Source organism: Scatophagus argus, chromosome 3 (assembly GCF_020382885.2).
Source record: "Scatophagus argus isolate fScaArg1 chromosome 3, fScaArg1.pri, whole genome shotgun sequence".
In the NCBI taxonomy this organism is placed as follows: Eukaryota; Metazoa; Chordata; class Actinopteri; family Scatophagidae; genus Scatophagus; species Scatophagus argus.
The window spans coordinates 7,864,364-7,881,143 of NC_058495.1; the positions used below are offsets into that span (position 1 = coordinate 7,864,364).

Below are 16,780 nucleotides of genomic sequence, written 5' to 3' on the forward strand. Positions count from 1 at the left end.
ACGGCCAGTCACTAGCAAGCTAGAGTTCATGTGACAGCATACTGAGTTTAGTTAGGGTACTGTCAAAAAAGACAGTGATGGAAGAAGTGTCGCAGTGAGAACACTACGTAGCCTACAAGAAAAAAAATCGTGCATGAAATGTTGATAAACCCAGAAGAAGATTTTAATTAGTTTATTCAGTTTAAGACCTATGATAATTTTCTCAATAAACATACGCTTGATTCTGCACTGTATGACATTCATATTCAAAATCACCAGGGTTGGTGACACGTTGTTTACACTGAACACAGGTTGGTAGTATGAATAAATGTAATCTGCGAAGTTACTCGTAAGTAAAGCTGTCAGACAAACGTAAGAGAGTAAAAAGTACAATAGGCTAACTACCTCCGACATGTGAGCTAGTGGAGCAGAATTATAAAGTTGCACCAAATAGAAATACGCATGTAAAATTGGCCATACATGCGATATTTTAGTAAATGAAATACATTCCACCTCTGTACTGGTTTTATTTAAGGAACTGGAAGAATTATTCTGATGTTTTTACTTAATATCTCACTGGGGAAGACCACATTAGAATAAAATTAGTATTCCACTTATGTGCAGTAAATGTATGAAAGTATGATCAGCAAAGCGTAGTTTTAAGCATTAGCTACCACATATTTACGTGTTATCTGTATTATCTAGTCTATTGCTGTAGCAAACGTAAGGACGTAAAACGTTCAGCAATTCCTCGAGGAACGTAATACATTGGGAAACTCAAAAAATGTCATTTAAAGTACACGAACACCTAAACGGCCGTAAAGGTGGGCGCCTCGTCATCGTCCCCCGCGTCACCCCCGTCATCTTTGACCCTACGTCACCATGCAGTCTGAGTAGGGAGGCTAGCTAAAGCTGATGGATCCCATTGGTCGCTTTCGTCAGTGTAAACATGTAGCCGTGTCACCGGTATAATCGTGTTGCTATTAAGCTAGGTTTCCAGAACTCGTTTGTCATTTGTCCGAACAATGATGAGTATGTCGCTTAAAATACCATTTTCAGAAACAGGGCAGCGTAATGTTTTCTTGATAACTAGCTAGCTAACAGTGAATAGCTAACTATCGGGCCGTCTTTGCATGAAGCTGGCCTTGCTAATTAGACAGCTAGCTTCCAGTTGGCAGCCACGGAAAACAGGCTAAATCGAGGTTAGCCAGACAAAAGAAGATGGCAAGTATTTTAATCTAACAAGGAGTCACTAACTCAAGAAGTGGAAGAAAAAAATGAAGAACTCGAGACGTGTTGGTGCCTCGTCACCTGTGAATAACGGTATGCGTTAAGTCTGGCATGTAGCTAAGTTGACAATAGCTCTCTTCTTTCTGGGCTGACATATGTTTGGGACATTTCATGTCACCATCAAGAATAGTCTCCAGATTTGTGTTTTAATGCCGAAAAACGTGACCAGTTTTGTGTGTTGTTAGACACGTACTTTTTATAACGCCCCTATACGTGTTAGTCTTCGTTAGCTGCATGCAAAATAAACGTTAACTGGTAAGATAAAAGTGAACACAGTCCAACAACTACTCAGCGTAAACAGTGTTTTCTCTGTCTCAGACTGGGACACCAGACGGAAGAGGAAGATTGCGGACATTACACAGGCCCTTAGCATGAATCCAGTGGATGTGGCAGCTTTGAGGAGGATGGCTATCAGTGAGGGAGGACTGCTGACCGATGAGATACGATGCCAGGTCTGGCCTCGGCTTCTCAACGTTCCTCTTCACGTACTGGATCAAGAGCCAGGTATCATGTTAGCTTCTTCTGCACAAACAGAGCAGTGTAGGCTAAACATCTTGTATGCATATACAATCCGTTTCACACTGTACACGGCAAATATATTAACACAGAGTCTTAAAAGGTTCAAACTGTCCCAGTATTTGACTCGTTGCTAGTGTATGGTAATGCTGATGGTGACATGTCTTGTCCAGAAACGGTAGAGAGGGAGAATAATAAGGACTACAACCAGGTCTTGCTGGATGTCCAGCGCTCACTGCGGAGGTTCCCCCCTGGTGAGTAGAAACCGTACCCGCTCGGAACTGCTTCATGAAACTCAACAGATGAACAGACACAACCAAGCTGTGGTTCCAACTATAGTTTGATTTACAAATAAATGTGTTAAATATACTGCATTGTCCTTTATAATTTGTAAATCAGGGGATTTTTTTCAGTGTCAGTAAACTAGAAAGGAAACAACATAATCGCACAGGAGTAGAGGGATTAGTTTTCATATGAAATTTGTTGATATTTCATGTGGTCACATGTAATTCAGTAGAACTTTTAAGTAAACTGAGAAAGTTCCAGCTCTTATAAAGCCCTTTACTTGCCTCTGCAAAGGACTAATGGGCTACATCCACATTTATTATCCTACAGATCAGCTTGTGTCAAAAGCGTTGCCACTACTTGCTGTTAATGTTGTTTTTACTGGTAGTCCACTTGGCTCACAGACAAAATTTTTGAAAGAGCTCTTAAAGGTTGCAGCCATATGGTCTCCACTGCACTATTTGAATCTCTGCCGGTCCATCTCACTGGTATTAGTGCTCAGATTGTCAAGTCAAGTTCTACTGATTTAACACTGTACTTGAAAGAGCTGCACATAAAATTCTTTTCTGGGGAGGAAAAATGTCTAATCCGAGTGAAGTTTGATCTGTGTCCAAATGACATATGTCAGAAAGTGGTTGCAAATCAGGCACATCTGAAGCCCATGTAAACTGCCTTATAAATAAAATGGTAGAAGTTATTATTGTAACTTTTGAAATGAATTTATGTACTGTACTATTTTTTTTTCTTCAATCAGTTTGCTTTACAGGTATTAATATATTAGTCAGAATGCAGTGGCATTAGGCTTTATCCTGACATTATGGTTTTACTTTTTTTTCCCATTAATTGTTTTGGGCATATTTGACTGACAAGTCAACTGTCAAACAAATGTTGCCCTTCATGCTCCTTATTACTCATGTTATATTCTGTTAAACTGTGCAGTATAATGCGACAAGCACAGTTTCTATGCTGGTTAATCATACACTAGTATAAATGAACACGAACAAATGGTGATTGAATTTGTTCTGAGTAATTGGTATGGCTGACATTTTATATTTATGGCGTCACTAATGTAGTGGCACATCTGAAGCCTATGTAAACTAACAAATCTGTTTTATTTTGGTGGACTTGCACAGGTATGCCAGATGAGCAGAGGGAGGGTCTTCAGGAAGAGCTTATTGACATTATCCTCCGAGTTCTGAAACGTAATCCTCAGCTGCACTACTACCAAGGATACCATGACATTGTTGTCACCTTTTTATTGGTTGTGAAAGAGCGCCTTGCAACTGCTCTTGTGGAAAAACTCTCCACACATCACCTCAGGTACTTGGCATATATATATATGCACATACATTGATCTGCAGAAGATTTTTTTTTACCCATTTTTTAAAAAAAATACCCTTAAATATGTACTCCTTCTTTGACTCGCTCTTTCACCATTTTTAACTCAAAAAATGCTCTCTATTTTGTCCTCTTTTTCAGGGACTTCATGGATCCTACGATGGACAATACAAAACACATTCTTAACTATTTGATGCCTATTATTGCTAGGGTCAACCCCGAAGTGCATGACTTCATGCAACAGTAAGACATTCTGTTGTTTTAGTAATAGCAGGCCAAATAAAGTTATTTTTTGTTATTTTCCCTCTTTTTTATTACTTAGAAGACTTGGAACTTACTTTATGTGCCCTTTGTATATAATGTGCAAGGTGAGGCAGCTATCATTAAGGCAGAATATTCAAAATATTAAAAGGCTTCACACCAAACGCACCTTTCTTTATGGTTATCAGCTGTATTACTATTTCTATCTACAAGTTTGTTTCCAGTGTTTCCAATGGTGTTTGCTGTCTTAATGCATTTTATTTACCACACATACTTAATGTGTTTCTGGCTGGAGCACTGTTGTCCTATATGTATCTTGTCTTCCCTTCAGGAGGGTGGCATGAGGGTTATGCTATCTGTGATGATAGTTAATGTGAAATATTTCCACTGTTGCGCAGGTATGCAACATCAAATATCAGTGTTAAAACTTTTTCATGAAATTATTGTGTCTTCATGAACGAGCCCCTCAGCAATGATTCAAATATTGTGGGCATTATTCAAAGAGAAATTCCATAATGGACCTTATGCCACTTAGATTAACTGTATTCTCCACCTTTAATACCTATAGCAAAAGTGAAGGAGTGGAGTGACTGTGCGATTACAGATACTGATCCTATTATGACAGCTCAAGTTACGTCTCTAAAGACGCAGCAACAGAGGTCATTAGGTTCTCCACTTGGAGGGCTAACATGACTGTTGACTTTATGCATTTCAGTTCCAGATCCCATAGCATAACATAAGTTTTTAAATCATTTCTAGTCCTTGATGCCATACATTGTCCCTGTCCCTGTCCCATGAGCAGTCATGTGTGCCAATGTTAGTTGATCTCTGATCTCTGATTGATTTCCAGGGCGGAGGTCGGCACAGTCTTTGCTCTGAGTTGGCTGATCACCTGGTTTGGCCACGTGCTTTCAGATTTCCGCCATGTTGTCCGGTTGTATGACTTCTTCTTGGCCTGCCATCCATTGATGCCCATCTACTTTGCTGCTGTGGTGAGTTTCCTAGAATCAACACTTAGATTGAAAATGAGAGGGACGGTTAGATTATTATTATTGTTGTTGACATTTCTTGTGCCGCATTGTGAGAGTTGTCTCAAAATATACAATAGGTTGCTAGAATGTGATGACACCAAAACCTCTCCTGTATTTAGAAGGTGCTGTTGATGGAGCAGTTTAATATACAGACAGTATTCAAAGTTTTTGCATATCTGCTTGGTAGTAGCCTGTTCAGTTATCAGTGTGTACTAACAAATGTAGCTGCATGTTTTATTGGTACTTGTGTTGCAGATTGTCCTACACAGAGAAGAGGAGGTGCTGGAGTGTGAATGCGATATGGCCATGGTTCATCACCTGCTGTCTCAGATTCCACAGGATCTGCCATATGAGACACTCATCAGCCGAGCTGGAGACCTCTTTGTCCAGTTCCCTCCCTCTGAACTGGCTAGAGAGGCTGCCACACATGAAAGGTAATTAACCATTTACAGATACATTTGTTGATCACTCTCGTCTATACTCATAGACAGTCACATTCATATTTGATTCATATTTTGCTGCTTGTCTGTGTCTTTTCCTCCTAAGCATGGCAACTTCTACCTTTAAGGACTTCGACCTTGCCTCTACTCAGCAGCGACCAGACTCTGTTCTACGTCGCCGACGCAGACAGAAACAAGCTGAACTGGAAAGCTCCGCTGCTAACTCGGTAGTGGCTCAACCTTCAGCAGCACGGCGGTTTGTTCGATTGGCTGTCATGGGTCTGACAGTCGCTTTAGGGGCGGCAGCCCTTGCTGTTGTCAACACTGCCCTGGAGTGGGCCCCCAAACTGGACTTGTTTCCTTGATCTACTACTGTTTTTCCCTTATGCTCCAGCTATCTGTCCTTGACTGAATCTACCTGGTGGGTCTGTTTACAAGAACCCTTTAATAAATTAATTAAACCAGAAACCATGCAGTCAGTGACACTGTTGGGAGCGTACAGTACTCTCTGAACCAGGTAACACTCGTCTTTTGTCCTCTAGGATGTGTCTAAACATCCTTTGTAGGTTACTTTTTGACCTCTGAAGAGCCACATTAGTGTGATGACAACAGCTGTTGGTGTTCTAAAATGAAGAATCCATCTGGCTATAAGGGTGAGAATGTACTTCCAAGAACTAATACAGATGGTGTTGTCATGAAAGTTTATTTATATTTGGTATTAGAATAATCTGATATTGAGTTACACTGACAGATTTATGCTGAAAGCTCGGTGAACTCACTATGCTTTAAACTGCTGCCAATCAAGAGAGGTGGAGTGAATGTATGAGGGTGTGTGTGTGTGTGTGTGCGTGCGCTTACGTGACTTATGGTTGTAACCCATTTGTTATCTTTTTGATACCTGGACCAAATTGAGGATTGCTAGAATCTTCTCTTTGTACAATTTAGTGTTTGTTTTATTTCTGGGTATGCAAGCAACTGTATAAACACACTGTCAGTACAAGCAGGCGTTTGAATAAGCCTTTTTAGTTAAGCAAAAAGTCTATTCTTTTCTCGGTCTAAGTATCTTTGAAACATGCAGTTGTCAGCTTTGACTACAGATTTTAATTCTGGCTCGTGGTTGGGATCATTTAAATTTATCTGAAAGATTTACGGAATATTATTGATGTTATCAAAGTAATTGTATTGAAGTCTGCTTATTTTATATTTCAAAACTTAAATCTGAGAATTAGGCCCCAGAATTGAGTACAGCTTTCATGGTCGACAAAGTTAAAAAAAAAAAAAAAAGTACCATCTAGAAAGCGTTTTGCTAGAGCCTTCCAATTACTTTCTTCAATGTCTGGTTGCACAACCATAAAAATCTGTCTGTTTCATGGCCCTAAATATCTAGGTTATATTTTCTGCATCACTTTTTCTGAAGAAGATGATAAAATCTCCTTATAGCCGAGCAATACGCTCAGTCACTCACTCACCCGATGCCTGTTAACGGAATATAAGAGTAGCAAGTAAAATGAAGTAGATTCCATAGTCTTTGTGTTTGCACAGTGGGGGACCCAGTTTGCACTGAAAGCATTAGTTTGGCAAAATCACTTTAAAATGAGTTTGACAGGTGCTTTGCTCACTCCGACTGTAAAGCGTGCACCTGTCAAATGAATGCAATCCAGTGATTTGTCCTAAACTTGACTTAAGTGTGTTTATTTGAAGACATGCCGTTTGGTAAGTTTGATTGCTGTAAGTGTAGCATTTACATTTCAGGGTCACTCTGGATCATTCCTATGTTTCAGTCACTTTCATTCAATCAAGTTTCAGTGGGATGGCACCTGAATAGTCAACTCTTTAAAACAAAAAACATAGCACATAGTTTGCCAGAACACTTAGTTCTAATTTAATTTGGTTCATCTGTGATCTTCAAGATGTATTTTTGCTTTACACTTCTAGGCCATCTACTCTGTATGGCACAACAACCAGTAGATTACATAAATCCTTTGACTTCAGTTGAAGAGAGAGAGGATGAGAGAAACTGTTTGTGCTATAGTAGGAACAGACTACTGGAGGATCCCATCATTATAGTTGATTGGTTTATTGTCTCTGTAGTGACCCACTGATTCAGTTTGTAAGGAATCTACAAAAAGAAGGTGATCTGGAACATGTCCGAGGATGCTCTGAGGTGCCTGAGAGTATAGTTGTTTATCAGTATGGTAATGCACCATGTATATGCACTCAGCAGTTTTCTTTTCATTGCACTAAATGATTTATCTGCCTTTTATGTTTATTTTATTGCAGTTAATCTGTCATACTGTCATACTAATGTAAAGATGTAAAAGAGAATGCTAATAAACTAGAGTGAAAATATTCATTGTATTTGGACACAGTAGACTTGCATTAAGAATTGCACAATAGATCTTGCTACTATTACAGCCTGAACCTAAAATTGATCACACAAGGAGTTAATAGGAGCTCAATTAAGTCAACACAAAGTGACTCAATTTTATTTACTCAAAAACAGTCTTTCCTCAGGGTACATTGGTCATTTTAGAATCTCTTTAATTGTGTTACAGCAATGCAAGAATTTCACGCTTGTGTTTGCTTCCAGTTTATTGGTATGTCACTTCAATTCACATGCCTGTGAAATCTATCAAAATTCATAGATACAAAACATAAATTGCATATGTAAATCTGTAACTTTGGTGAAACAAATGCTTAAGAAGGACAGATAAACACCCGAATACCTGAGAGAAATGCAGCATCGTTATTAGTCTACTGCGGAATGCTTAAACTTGAACTTGATGCTTCAATGTTATGTGACTCAGAGCAGCATGTTTTTCATAATGAACACATTCATTTAATGTAAACAACATCCTTCACCACAGTCAAATCTTGCTATTATATCTGCTGTTATAATGCTATGAAGCAAAACTGACAAACATACACTGGTTACAAAGTCATTTATGATGAAACATTATTGTCAATTGTAGTTAATTAGTTCTAGCCATAGTCTAGCCATAGAAAAAAACAAAAAACAAAAAAGGAAAAAGCTGTTAAGTGGCATTAATATTTACTGTATTTGAGTATTAGCCTTTTCTTACATTTTTGTCTTGCCAAATTAAAAACAGTATCAAAGCATGACGTGTGAATTGAAGCCATAGAGCTGTACAGTTTGTATAGCATGTGTATTGCATTTACGTGTACATGTATCTGTTATCTGTTAAGAAAGGCCGGCCTCAGTGACAGGCACATTGAGAACAAGGCTAAAAGTAAGTAAAATAAATCAAAGTAGCTTCAAGTTAAAGGCATAATATGCAACAATATCCGAAAAGAACTCAAACAAAAGTATTTATTCTCAATCATCACTTCTGGGCCTCGAGGACAGAAGTATCTGTATCTGCAGAGATCTGCCCTCTGTCTGTATTTCTTTAGTTTCTCAGGACTTTTCTGGCTACAGCCTTCATACAAAGCTGCGTAGTCCCAGCCAATAACAGCGCAAGGCTGGCACTCTATAAAAACATAGGAACCAAGTCTGCTGTCTCCTCTCTGTCTGTCATAAAGAGATCCAGGTCTACGAGTATGTATGAGCTACACATAGGCAGGCAGGCTGAGCAGAGGCACCCAGGGACAGGATAAAACCTGCACTCTTGCTGCATTCATACAAATCCCCGGATGTTTAGGCAGATGTGAAGACGTGTTTATTAGTGCTTTACAAAGTTGCTACAGTGAAAACATTAGAAAATAACTTAATTTCTCTGATTCATTGCTTTGTTTCTGCTAGCTGCTGCTCTTTCTTTTCATTCGCTGTTTAGTTTGCACAACAAGACAATTGAGTCATGGAGGAGCAGCCAACTTTGAATTGTGTGTTTACCAACAGCAACCAAACTATTCTCAATATTATGCCCTTAACTTAAGCAAAAAGTAAGTAAATAAATAAACACAAGAATGTAGCCAGCATTAGACCCACCGCCTAAGTATCAGCTGAGGTGTGTGTTTCTTTAGATAGTGCATGTATGTTTTCAAAAGTGTGTTGCCTCAGTGGCAATTCTGGCAGTTGGGGTGGCAAGGTTGATGATTGACTCGGCATCTACATCCCCCAGATGTGTCGCCCTTGCCCTGTAAAAAACAACAAAAGAAAAAGTCACATGCACAGCTTGAAACAGATGAGCTCACTTTCCTGAATACAAAACCATCACTATGTAAATAAATGTTTTTACGTTTGGGCCCCAGCGAGCTTGTTTGGTGACCCAGCAGATTTCTGTCTTGCACATCAAACAGCAGATCCAATCACAGCCATCTTTCTTCTGGACGATGATGTCACAACGTGGACATTTCATGGCCTCCCCATTCTGCAGCAAGCTCTATATTGAAATACAGTGAAATCACATGAAATGTGTGGAAAAGTAGCCATAGGGAAAAATGCATACAAACATAAAATCATTCAGAGAATCAGCACTGAATAACTCTTACAGAACGAAAGATGCAATTAAGAAGCTTCTTTAAAAAATGGCACAAAACAGCACCATTACACAGTAACATAATATGCTGAGCCCTGGAACACAGAGACAGGAGTGTCACTGGAGACACAAACATGTTGAGATGGTCATTAAAGAGTACAAACTAACTAAACCATGTTCAGTTCCTGAACAGCAGGCAGCCGGAGTCCAGTCTTAAGTTATCACAGAGAACTTTACCTACCTCTAGCATCTGTTTTGTTTGCTGAGCTGCCTGGTCGTTCTCTGCTCGGATGCGCAGGTCATCCTGGTAGTCCTTACAATTCATTCCACTATGGATGGCCTGCAAACACACATAACTTCCTTCATGTTTGGTGCTTCTACTATTACTGCATAGTAAGAAAATCTTTATGGAGTTTTATTGTTATATAGCTGTATTAGTTAGTTTTATAGTTGATATAGTGAATGTCAGAAAACTACCCTGCAGAGAATGCAGTTGATTTCATCACAGAGTTCACAGTGGAACTCATTGACTTCATCCTCATAGATGCACCACCCTCGGCAGTTGGGAGTCTGACAGTGAAAGCTGTGCTCTGAACGGCTTTCTGCGATGCTAAGACGCAACTCCAGAAACCGCTGGTGCTCCTCTTCTGTGAGCAGCTATATCCAGGACCAGACCAGAGTCATATAGACAGAATGCCGGAAGACAGAAGCAGAAAGAGAAAAAGATATACTTTAGGGTTGTCATGGAAAAGAAATAAAGAACTTTTTACCTGCTGCCTGTTGGAAGCTCTTCAGGATTTTTCCCCCAGGAGGGGCTTTGAAAAATTCTTTTAAAATGCAGGGATTTGATGTTTGAGTAAATGCCTACAGGCTAATATCTCTTTAAGTTCTTCACCTCTACCGACTGATTTGCCATTCACTCTAGATCTGCCATTTTCTGTTGCTCAGCATGTTGTAATCATTCTATTTTAAATAATCAAGATTAGCACACAAACACACATCTGTTAATCAAACGCACAGCAAGGCTAAAAAAAGTTAAGTTCAAGTTGGTAAGTGGCAACATTTGCTGATCCTTACTACTTTTATTTCAAACCGCAAGTTTTAGAAATGTTTGAGAAGAATGAAGCTTGTGTGATATTACTACAACACTCAATCAATGAAAGGGCTCAGCAACTGAAAACCTATGGGCTTCAGAAAACAGTCACACAATTAACACCACATTATCGAGAAATTCAGTTAAGCAGGTAATATCTCTTCTTGCAGAGACACTTCTGCCCAACACCGAGCATCACGCATGTTTTTATTTCACATGTTGTTCTCCTGCCTAACCCAACTCCTACGCTGCCCAAAAGGACAAGGACTTAGATTTTACAGGCAGGTTTGAAGAAGGAACATGAAATCATTGTTATCGTATTAGTTTGAGAGATATAGTTTGTGCAGATATACATTCACAGTGAGATGTCATATTACATTAGGTCTACATTTCAAAAGCTAATATGCCAATTGTAATCGGAATATTTGTCTGTAGACACTGTCCACTGAAACAACTGAAATAAAATCTGGATTATTGTTATTTGTTGTCTGTTGTTAGTGGCAATCAGCTGTTTTGAACATGACTCGTGAAAATTTCTAGTTCTTCAGTTTGACACTGACCGCTTTGATCTCTCGGTCCAGTAGCTTGCTCTCACATGAGTCTGGACAGGACACCTCAGCATCTTGACTGTTCACTATTGTCCCCTTTAGACACTCCCTGCACAAGAACACACGCATAAGAAGAATACTAAAGAATAAATGCAACAAATGATAAACTTTGGACATTTTGCCGATCAGTGCATGCATGAGGACACTGTAGACAAGCAGACAGAATATTTTCTAATATCACTTGTACAACATAATGACAAAGCTACAAAATCATTTACTGCATCAGACCTGCAGAAGGTGTGTAGACACTCTCTGAGCACGATGCCCTCTCCTGGCTGCAGGGCAGAGAAGCAGATGGGACAGTCTATCTCTGTAATGTTAGAGATGAGGTTCTGCTCCTCTGTTGCCAACAAGTGCAGGTAGTTCCTCTCTCGTTCCTCCTGCTGAGCCTTCATCACCCAGAAAGGACGGGAGCATTCACAACACAGAGATTCATTACAAACTGACATGACTCAGTTCAACCAGCATAATAATGTGTTTCACTGGAAATGGAAAGTGAAACAAATGAGGACTGCTGAGAGCCAAATTCTCTTGGCATCAGCTTTAATAGGTTCCATGAGCATCCCCAATGTTTTACCAACTCAACTCTGGTGGTGTTATGTTTACTTGCTCATACTTCAGTTTGTTTGGCTTTGCAGTGTACAAAAGTTATCTATTGTTTCTACATTCGTCATGCACATCATAAGGAGTGTTAGTTCAACTACTGAACATTCTCTTCTGCACAATAAAGATTAAGGGCACTTAAATTACCACAGATCAAATTTTATTGTGTGCTTTATAGAATTAAATCAGCTCTGAGGATTACAGCAACATTGTATAGCTTCAAAACTGTAATATTAACAAAACTGTGTCAGGGAAAAAAAAAATAAATGAAAAGATGACGTTATGGTTTGGCTTAGTATGTTTTCTGTTGTGCGTTTCTTTTTGTGCTCTCTCTGTTCCCCTTTCTATTTCTGTCTTTTTGCAGAGCCTGTGTGTGGCAGGGGGTGTGGCTGGCTCCCCCTGTTGGCAGCAGAGGCACACCTGAGTTCTATCAGCCTATTCCCTCCACTTTATAAACCCAGCCTTCACTCCTGCTTGCTGCCAGATTATTCTACGCTCTACCTCTGCGTGCTGCATTCACCTGTGTTACCTGAAAAGAGATTCTCCTGTGTTATGCAGCCGAAGATTTCTCCCTGCCAGCCAGCTCCCTGCCTCCACAGCCTGCTTTTGTTCTGGATTTAGTTTGTAGAGTGATTAAAAGAACCTTCTGTTCCCACTCACCAGTGTGTACGTCTCCGCTTTGGGGTCCTAGTCTTAAAAGAACCTAACAGATGATATCTGAATACAGACATTTTTTTTTTCTCTCAAATGGAAACGTGCAAACGAAGACACAGTTTACTACACTCAGTGACCACTTTTTGGATACACCTTTACAATCTAACACAACACCATCAACACCAAACAACTGTTCTGCCTTAAAGTCCATGTTGGAGCACTGAGGTCATAGCTGGTGGCTGTGCAGAGCTGCAGTTTTAAAACTTTATCATGTTAACTACTAAGGTCCCCCACCTGATGAGCATTTATATTTGGATGTTTTATTATAGAAGGTGTATGAAACCCATAACCTAAATAGTCACACATTCTGTCACTGTGTTACTTACGGATGGAATTATAGTGAAAATAAATGATTTCCCTTCTGCTAACATTCTACCCCGTCATGTATTACAGAAGGACAAAATATTAGACACTCTTCATATAATCCAGTACAATACCATCTTAAACTATGACCTCATTAATAAGCATACAACTGAATTTACAGCTTTCTAACAACAAACATTCAACATTACAAACTTTGTGAAGGCAGAATTTCAGGCAGAGGTGTTGTTTCAGATTGGAAAAGATTGTACAGGTGAGCCTAATCATATAGCCATTGAGTGTGCAGTGTGAGTGTGCCTACAACGATGACTCCCACTAAAATACTAGCCGTACTGTGTTGCAGCAGGTTTATTGCCAACTGGTGACTGCACAACAACCACTTTCAATGAGTGTCAGCAGCCTGGGTCAGGTTAAATTTTGATTTAAATTTGGCATCAGTCAGAAAAGATTTCAGGGATCCTAGCTGTTACCTGTTTGTACTGCAATGTGGCCAGCTGTTCCTGCTCAATTCGATGAGCCTCCTGCTGGTCTGGCTTGTAGATGTCAGGCACCCGGTAATCCTCTGGCCTTTCGCCTGCGCATATCTCACAGCCAGGACGCGTCGGTTTGTTCACGAACGTGCACATAGCACAGGCCCAGCCAATCTACACACAAACACACAAATTATGTGGACACGTACAGACTACAGTCAAAATGCAGAAATAATGTATAAAGCATGCTTTGTAGTCTGACCTGAGGTTTCTTAGGCACAGGAGGTTTGGTAGCATTTGGGCATTTAGGAGGTAAAGGAGGAGCAGGGGTAGGAGTGTGTTGAGTCTCTGGAGGAGGCACTGTCTTCTCATTGCCACTAACATCCAGCCCTCTGGGCAAAAGTTGCATCGATTCAATTGACCCCACAATGCCTAAGAATAGATTATCATTCTGTGAAACTAATTTAACCAGTAAGTTTACTTGTTAATTCCACCTGGATGAGTCCAGGGTATTAAACCTTGATGTATTTTCAGTACTGACCAAAATATCTTTGTGTTAAACAGCAAACACTGTCACACGAACTGTAGTAATTAAATGACAGCATTCAGCACTTAGCGCTCTAGTTGACTGACTTATAAAGCATTAATTGAACAAAACAAAAGGAATAAAATAACTATTTATGTCCTTGATCTATATGTGTGTGTCTGTGTGTGTGTGTTACTGACCCTCTAAGAGTTGTTGCTCATGGTCCAGCCTGTGTTGCTGTCGTGTGAGGTGGGCAGCATGGGCCGAGAGGATAAACAGGAAAGCTTTGTCTCCGTTTTGACGGACACCGTGGCTGAACAACGTATCCTGGTCCTGAGCCAACCGCTTCCCGATCACCCAGCGTTGCAGCGAGGGGTGAAACCCAAAGTCATGACTGATCTGTGAACAAAAAAAGAGAGAAACAGAAAGATTGTTCAGCGATTTATCAGTTTAAACATTTGTTGTTGTTGTAATCATGTTTGCTTTCAATAGAATGTATGTATGTTGGCTACATGTAAATAAAACCATACAGAAAACTCTATGCATGATACAGTTGTAGCATTACATTCCATGCCATCAAGATTTACACTGAACATGTAAAACTTCAAACACAATAACACAGGCCCACTGTCCTTCCACCACATACAATCGTAGCCTGATATCAATACAATGGAAATAACAAAGAAACATGTGAAAGATCAGCCTTGACAGGTCTCAACTCAGTTCAGCGTTTAGTAGTAGTATGTTAGTTTTACAGGCTGGTAAGATATCACAGATGTTAAACTAATAAAAAACACGGCCGTCAGAACATTTGGTGTAACTGCTAAAACACCAGTACCTTGTCTTTAAGTTGTGCAATTGTCATGTCAGGGGTAACCACAACAGTCACTGGAATGTAGGAATCTGACTGACCATCCTCAACTCCAACCCACAATCTGTAAGACAGAACACAGCATAACCAGCCTTGCCTTGTTTTTTGATTTTTTTCTAATTTGCAGTCTAATTGTTTATTTCCGTGGGCTACTTCTATCTAGTAACCACACACATATACACACAGCAGTCTACCTGCTTTCATACATTTTTGTTGTCTATGTTGTTATGCATTATCCAGCCTGAATGGAATTCAAAACACAATCATTGCCTTGCAAATGAAGAAAATCTAATTATGTTTTTTTGTAATGGAAACATTTGACCAAAATAAGGAAGTCGCACACAGACACGTTCCTGCGAACAGTTGTGTGTGTGTGTGTGTGTCCACCTTATGGAGTCCTGAGGGTATGCCTGACTGCTGATGGAGACAGACACAGGAACACAGAGTTGGGACAGCTTCTGGCACAGTTTGATTGCTTCCTCTCCATTCCCGCTGCTGAGGGCTTCACTCAGAGACAGGGCCAACTCCTCGGCTACAAAGGGAGCAAGGAAAGAGATCCCATCCATATGTTACTTACTGCCAGCTCACTCCAGCTGAGAACACAAGGGTATGACTAATCAAAACAATTACTCACTTTTTTTCACTATTCCTCTGAAACATGCTTATGATGGGAGTTAGACATAGATAAAACACACCCACTTATATTAATTGGGACAAAAGCCAGATAAACAGGGACTGTTGTCCCGTGTATTAAGAGTAGGAAATTTCACCAAATTACGTTAGATCCCCATGACAAAAATGAAACAAAATTGAAGCGCTCACCCTCTTTCAAATTGTGTGTCGGTGTAAGTTTAGAAGCCATAATTACACCTGAAACGACACGTAACACAGAGTTAGACAGTCAGGACGAAGTATATCCATGTGGATAAATACATATTTTTGCCATAGGGCAAAGGTAACGTCGAACCTTCTGAGGTCGCGTTGCTGCGGTTCTGTTCGCATCCGACAATCCAACACACACTTCCTCAAGTCGACTGACTGGTAAAGTTTACTTCGTTAGTTCAACCGAAAAAAACATAAAGCTTAGCGAAGACAAAATTACTTATTTCCTGCGTCTGTTGCAGCGTCCAGCTCTAACCTCGGTCACTGACAGCTCGAACGGAAAGCGAAACCTTTTCAACTTCAGGAAGAGAACATTGCAAATGATCGTTCTTAAGGCAATATTTTTTTTCTCAGGATGGCGAAGGAATGACCCACCCCCCTCCTTACTTTACCTCTGATTAGCTTGCTCTGGCAATCTTACCCAAACATTAACCAATCATTGCAAATCTTTCCGAAACCTAAGGAAGACGTCATCGAGCACTACCCAATCAGAGGCAGAGCAGGGGGGACATTCCTTCGCAATCCTATGAAAAGAAAATTGGCAACCTACCCCGCTCCTCCCCTCGTCTTAAACATGAGAAGTTTCCAGTTTAAGATGTCGATTTTAAAAACACTGAAAAACAAACGAACAATAAAATATTTTATTCAAGTAACTGATTGCTCATATTATTTTTTTTTCCATTTTGCAGCTTAAGATTATTGCAGAGCTGTCTTACACCTCAAGCAGGCTACAGCTGTTCAGTTCAAAAGGCAATATTTAATTTTAATAATAAAGGAATAGCATAGCATGTAAACCATTAGTTTTACCTATGTTCAGGGGTGTGATCACAATGGAATAGAATATATTTTTTAAAAAGGTTAGATGAATTACTCAAAACACCCAACAGATGGCAGTGTCTGTCAAATTTTGATGTGTAGAAGCGTTAATGCTCAAAGTTGGTGTCGGCATGAATGTGTTGTAAATTTTACAACGTTTTACAAAGTTTACAAAGTTTTGGGCCCGCATTCAATCCCGATTTTAGGCTGCCCCTCAACTATAAAATGCAAGGCATATGATAATAATTTCAATCTGTGTCTGCTTGTGTCAGTTTATGTTAAAATTGAACATCTCCT

At 39.8% G+C, this 16,780-nt stretch overlaps 2 protein-coding genes across 2 annotated transcripts; one reads left to right on the top strand and one right to left on the bottom strand.

The window, feature by feature from the left end:
- Nucleotides 1-833: 833 nt before the first annotated feature.
- On the top strand, nucleotides 834-8,132 carry tbc1d20 (TBC1 domain family, member 20). The gene is made up of 8 exons (XM_046383181.1): nucleotides 834-1,302; nucleotides 1,588-1,773; nucleotides 1,959-2,039; nucleotides 3,204-3,390; nucleotides 3,550-3,651; nucleotides 4,520-4,661; nucleotides 4,956-5,134; nucleotides 5,247-8,132. The coding sequence occupies exons 1-8, from the start codon at nucleotides 1,257-1,259 to the stop codon at nucleotides 5,503-5,505; spliced, it is 1,182 nt and encodes a 393-aa protein (XP_046239137.1). The 5' UTR covers nucleotides 834-1,256; the 3' UTR covers nucleotides 5,506-8,132.
- rbck1 (RanBP-type and C3HC4-type zinc finger containing 1) lies at nucleotides 7,715-16,003 on the bottom strand. The gene is made up of 13 exons (XM_046383180.1): nucleotides 15,753-16,003; nucleotides 15,608-15,655; nucleotides 15,173-15,317; nucleotides 14,753-14,849; nucleotides 14,115-14,313; nucleotides 13,651-13,820; nucleotides 13,389-13,562; nucleotides 11,509-11,669; nucleotides 11,233-11,329; nucleotides 10,057-10,236; nucleotides 9,821-9,919; nucleotides 9,340-9,483; nucleotides 7,715-9,238 (listed from the first exon to the last, which is right to left on the bottom strand). Exons 2-13 carry the CDS (start codon nucleotides 15,645-15,647, stop codon nucleotides 9,158-9,160), a joined length of 1,587 nt encoding a protein of 528 aa, XP_046239136.1. The 5' UTR covers nucleotides 15,648-15,655; nucleotides 15,753-16,003; the 3' UTR covers nucleotides 7,715-9,157.
- Between the last annotated feature and the right edge of the window lie 777 nt (nucleotides 16,004-16,780).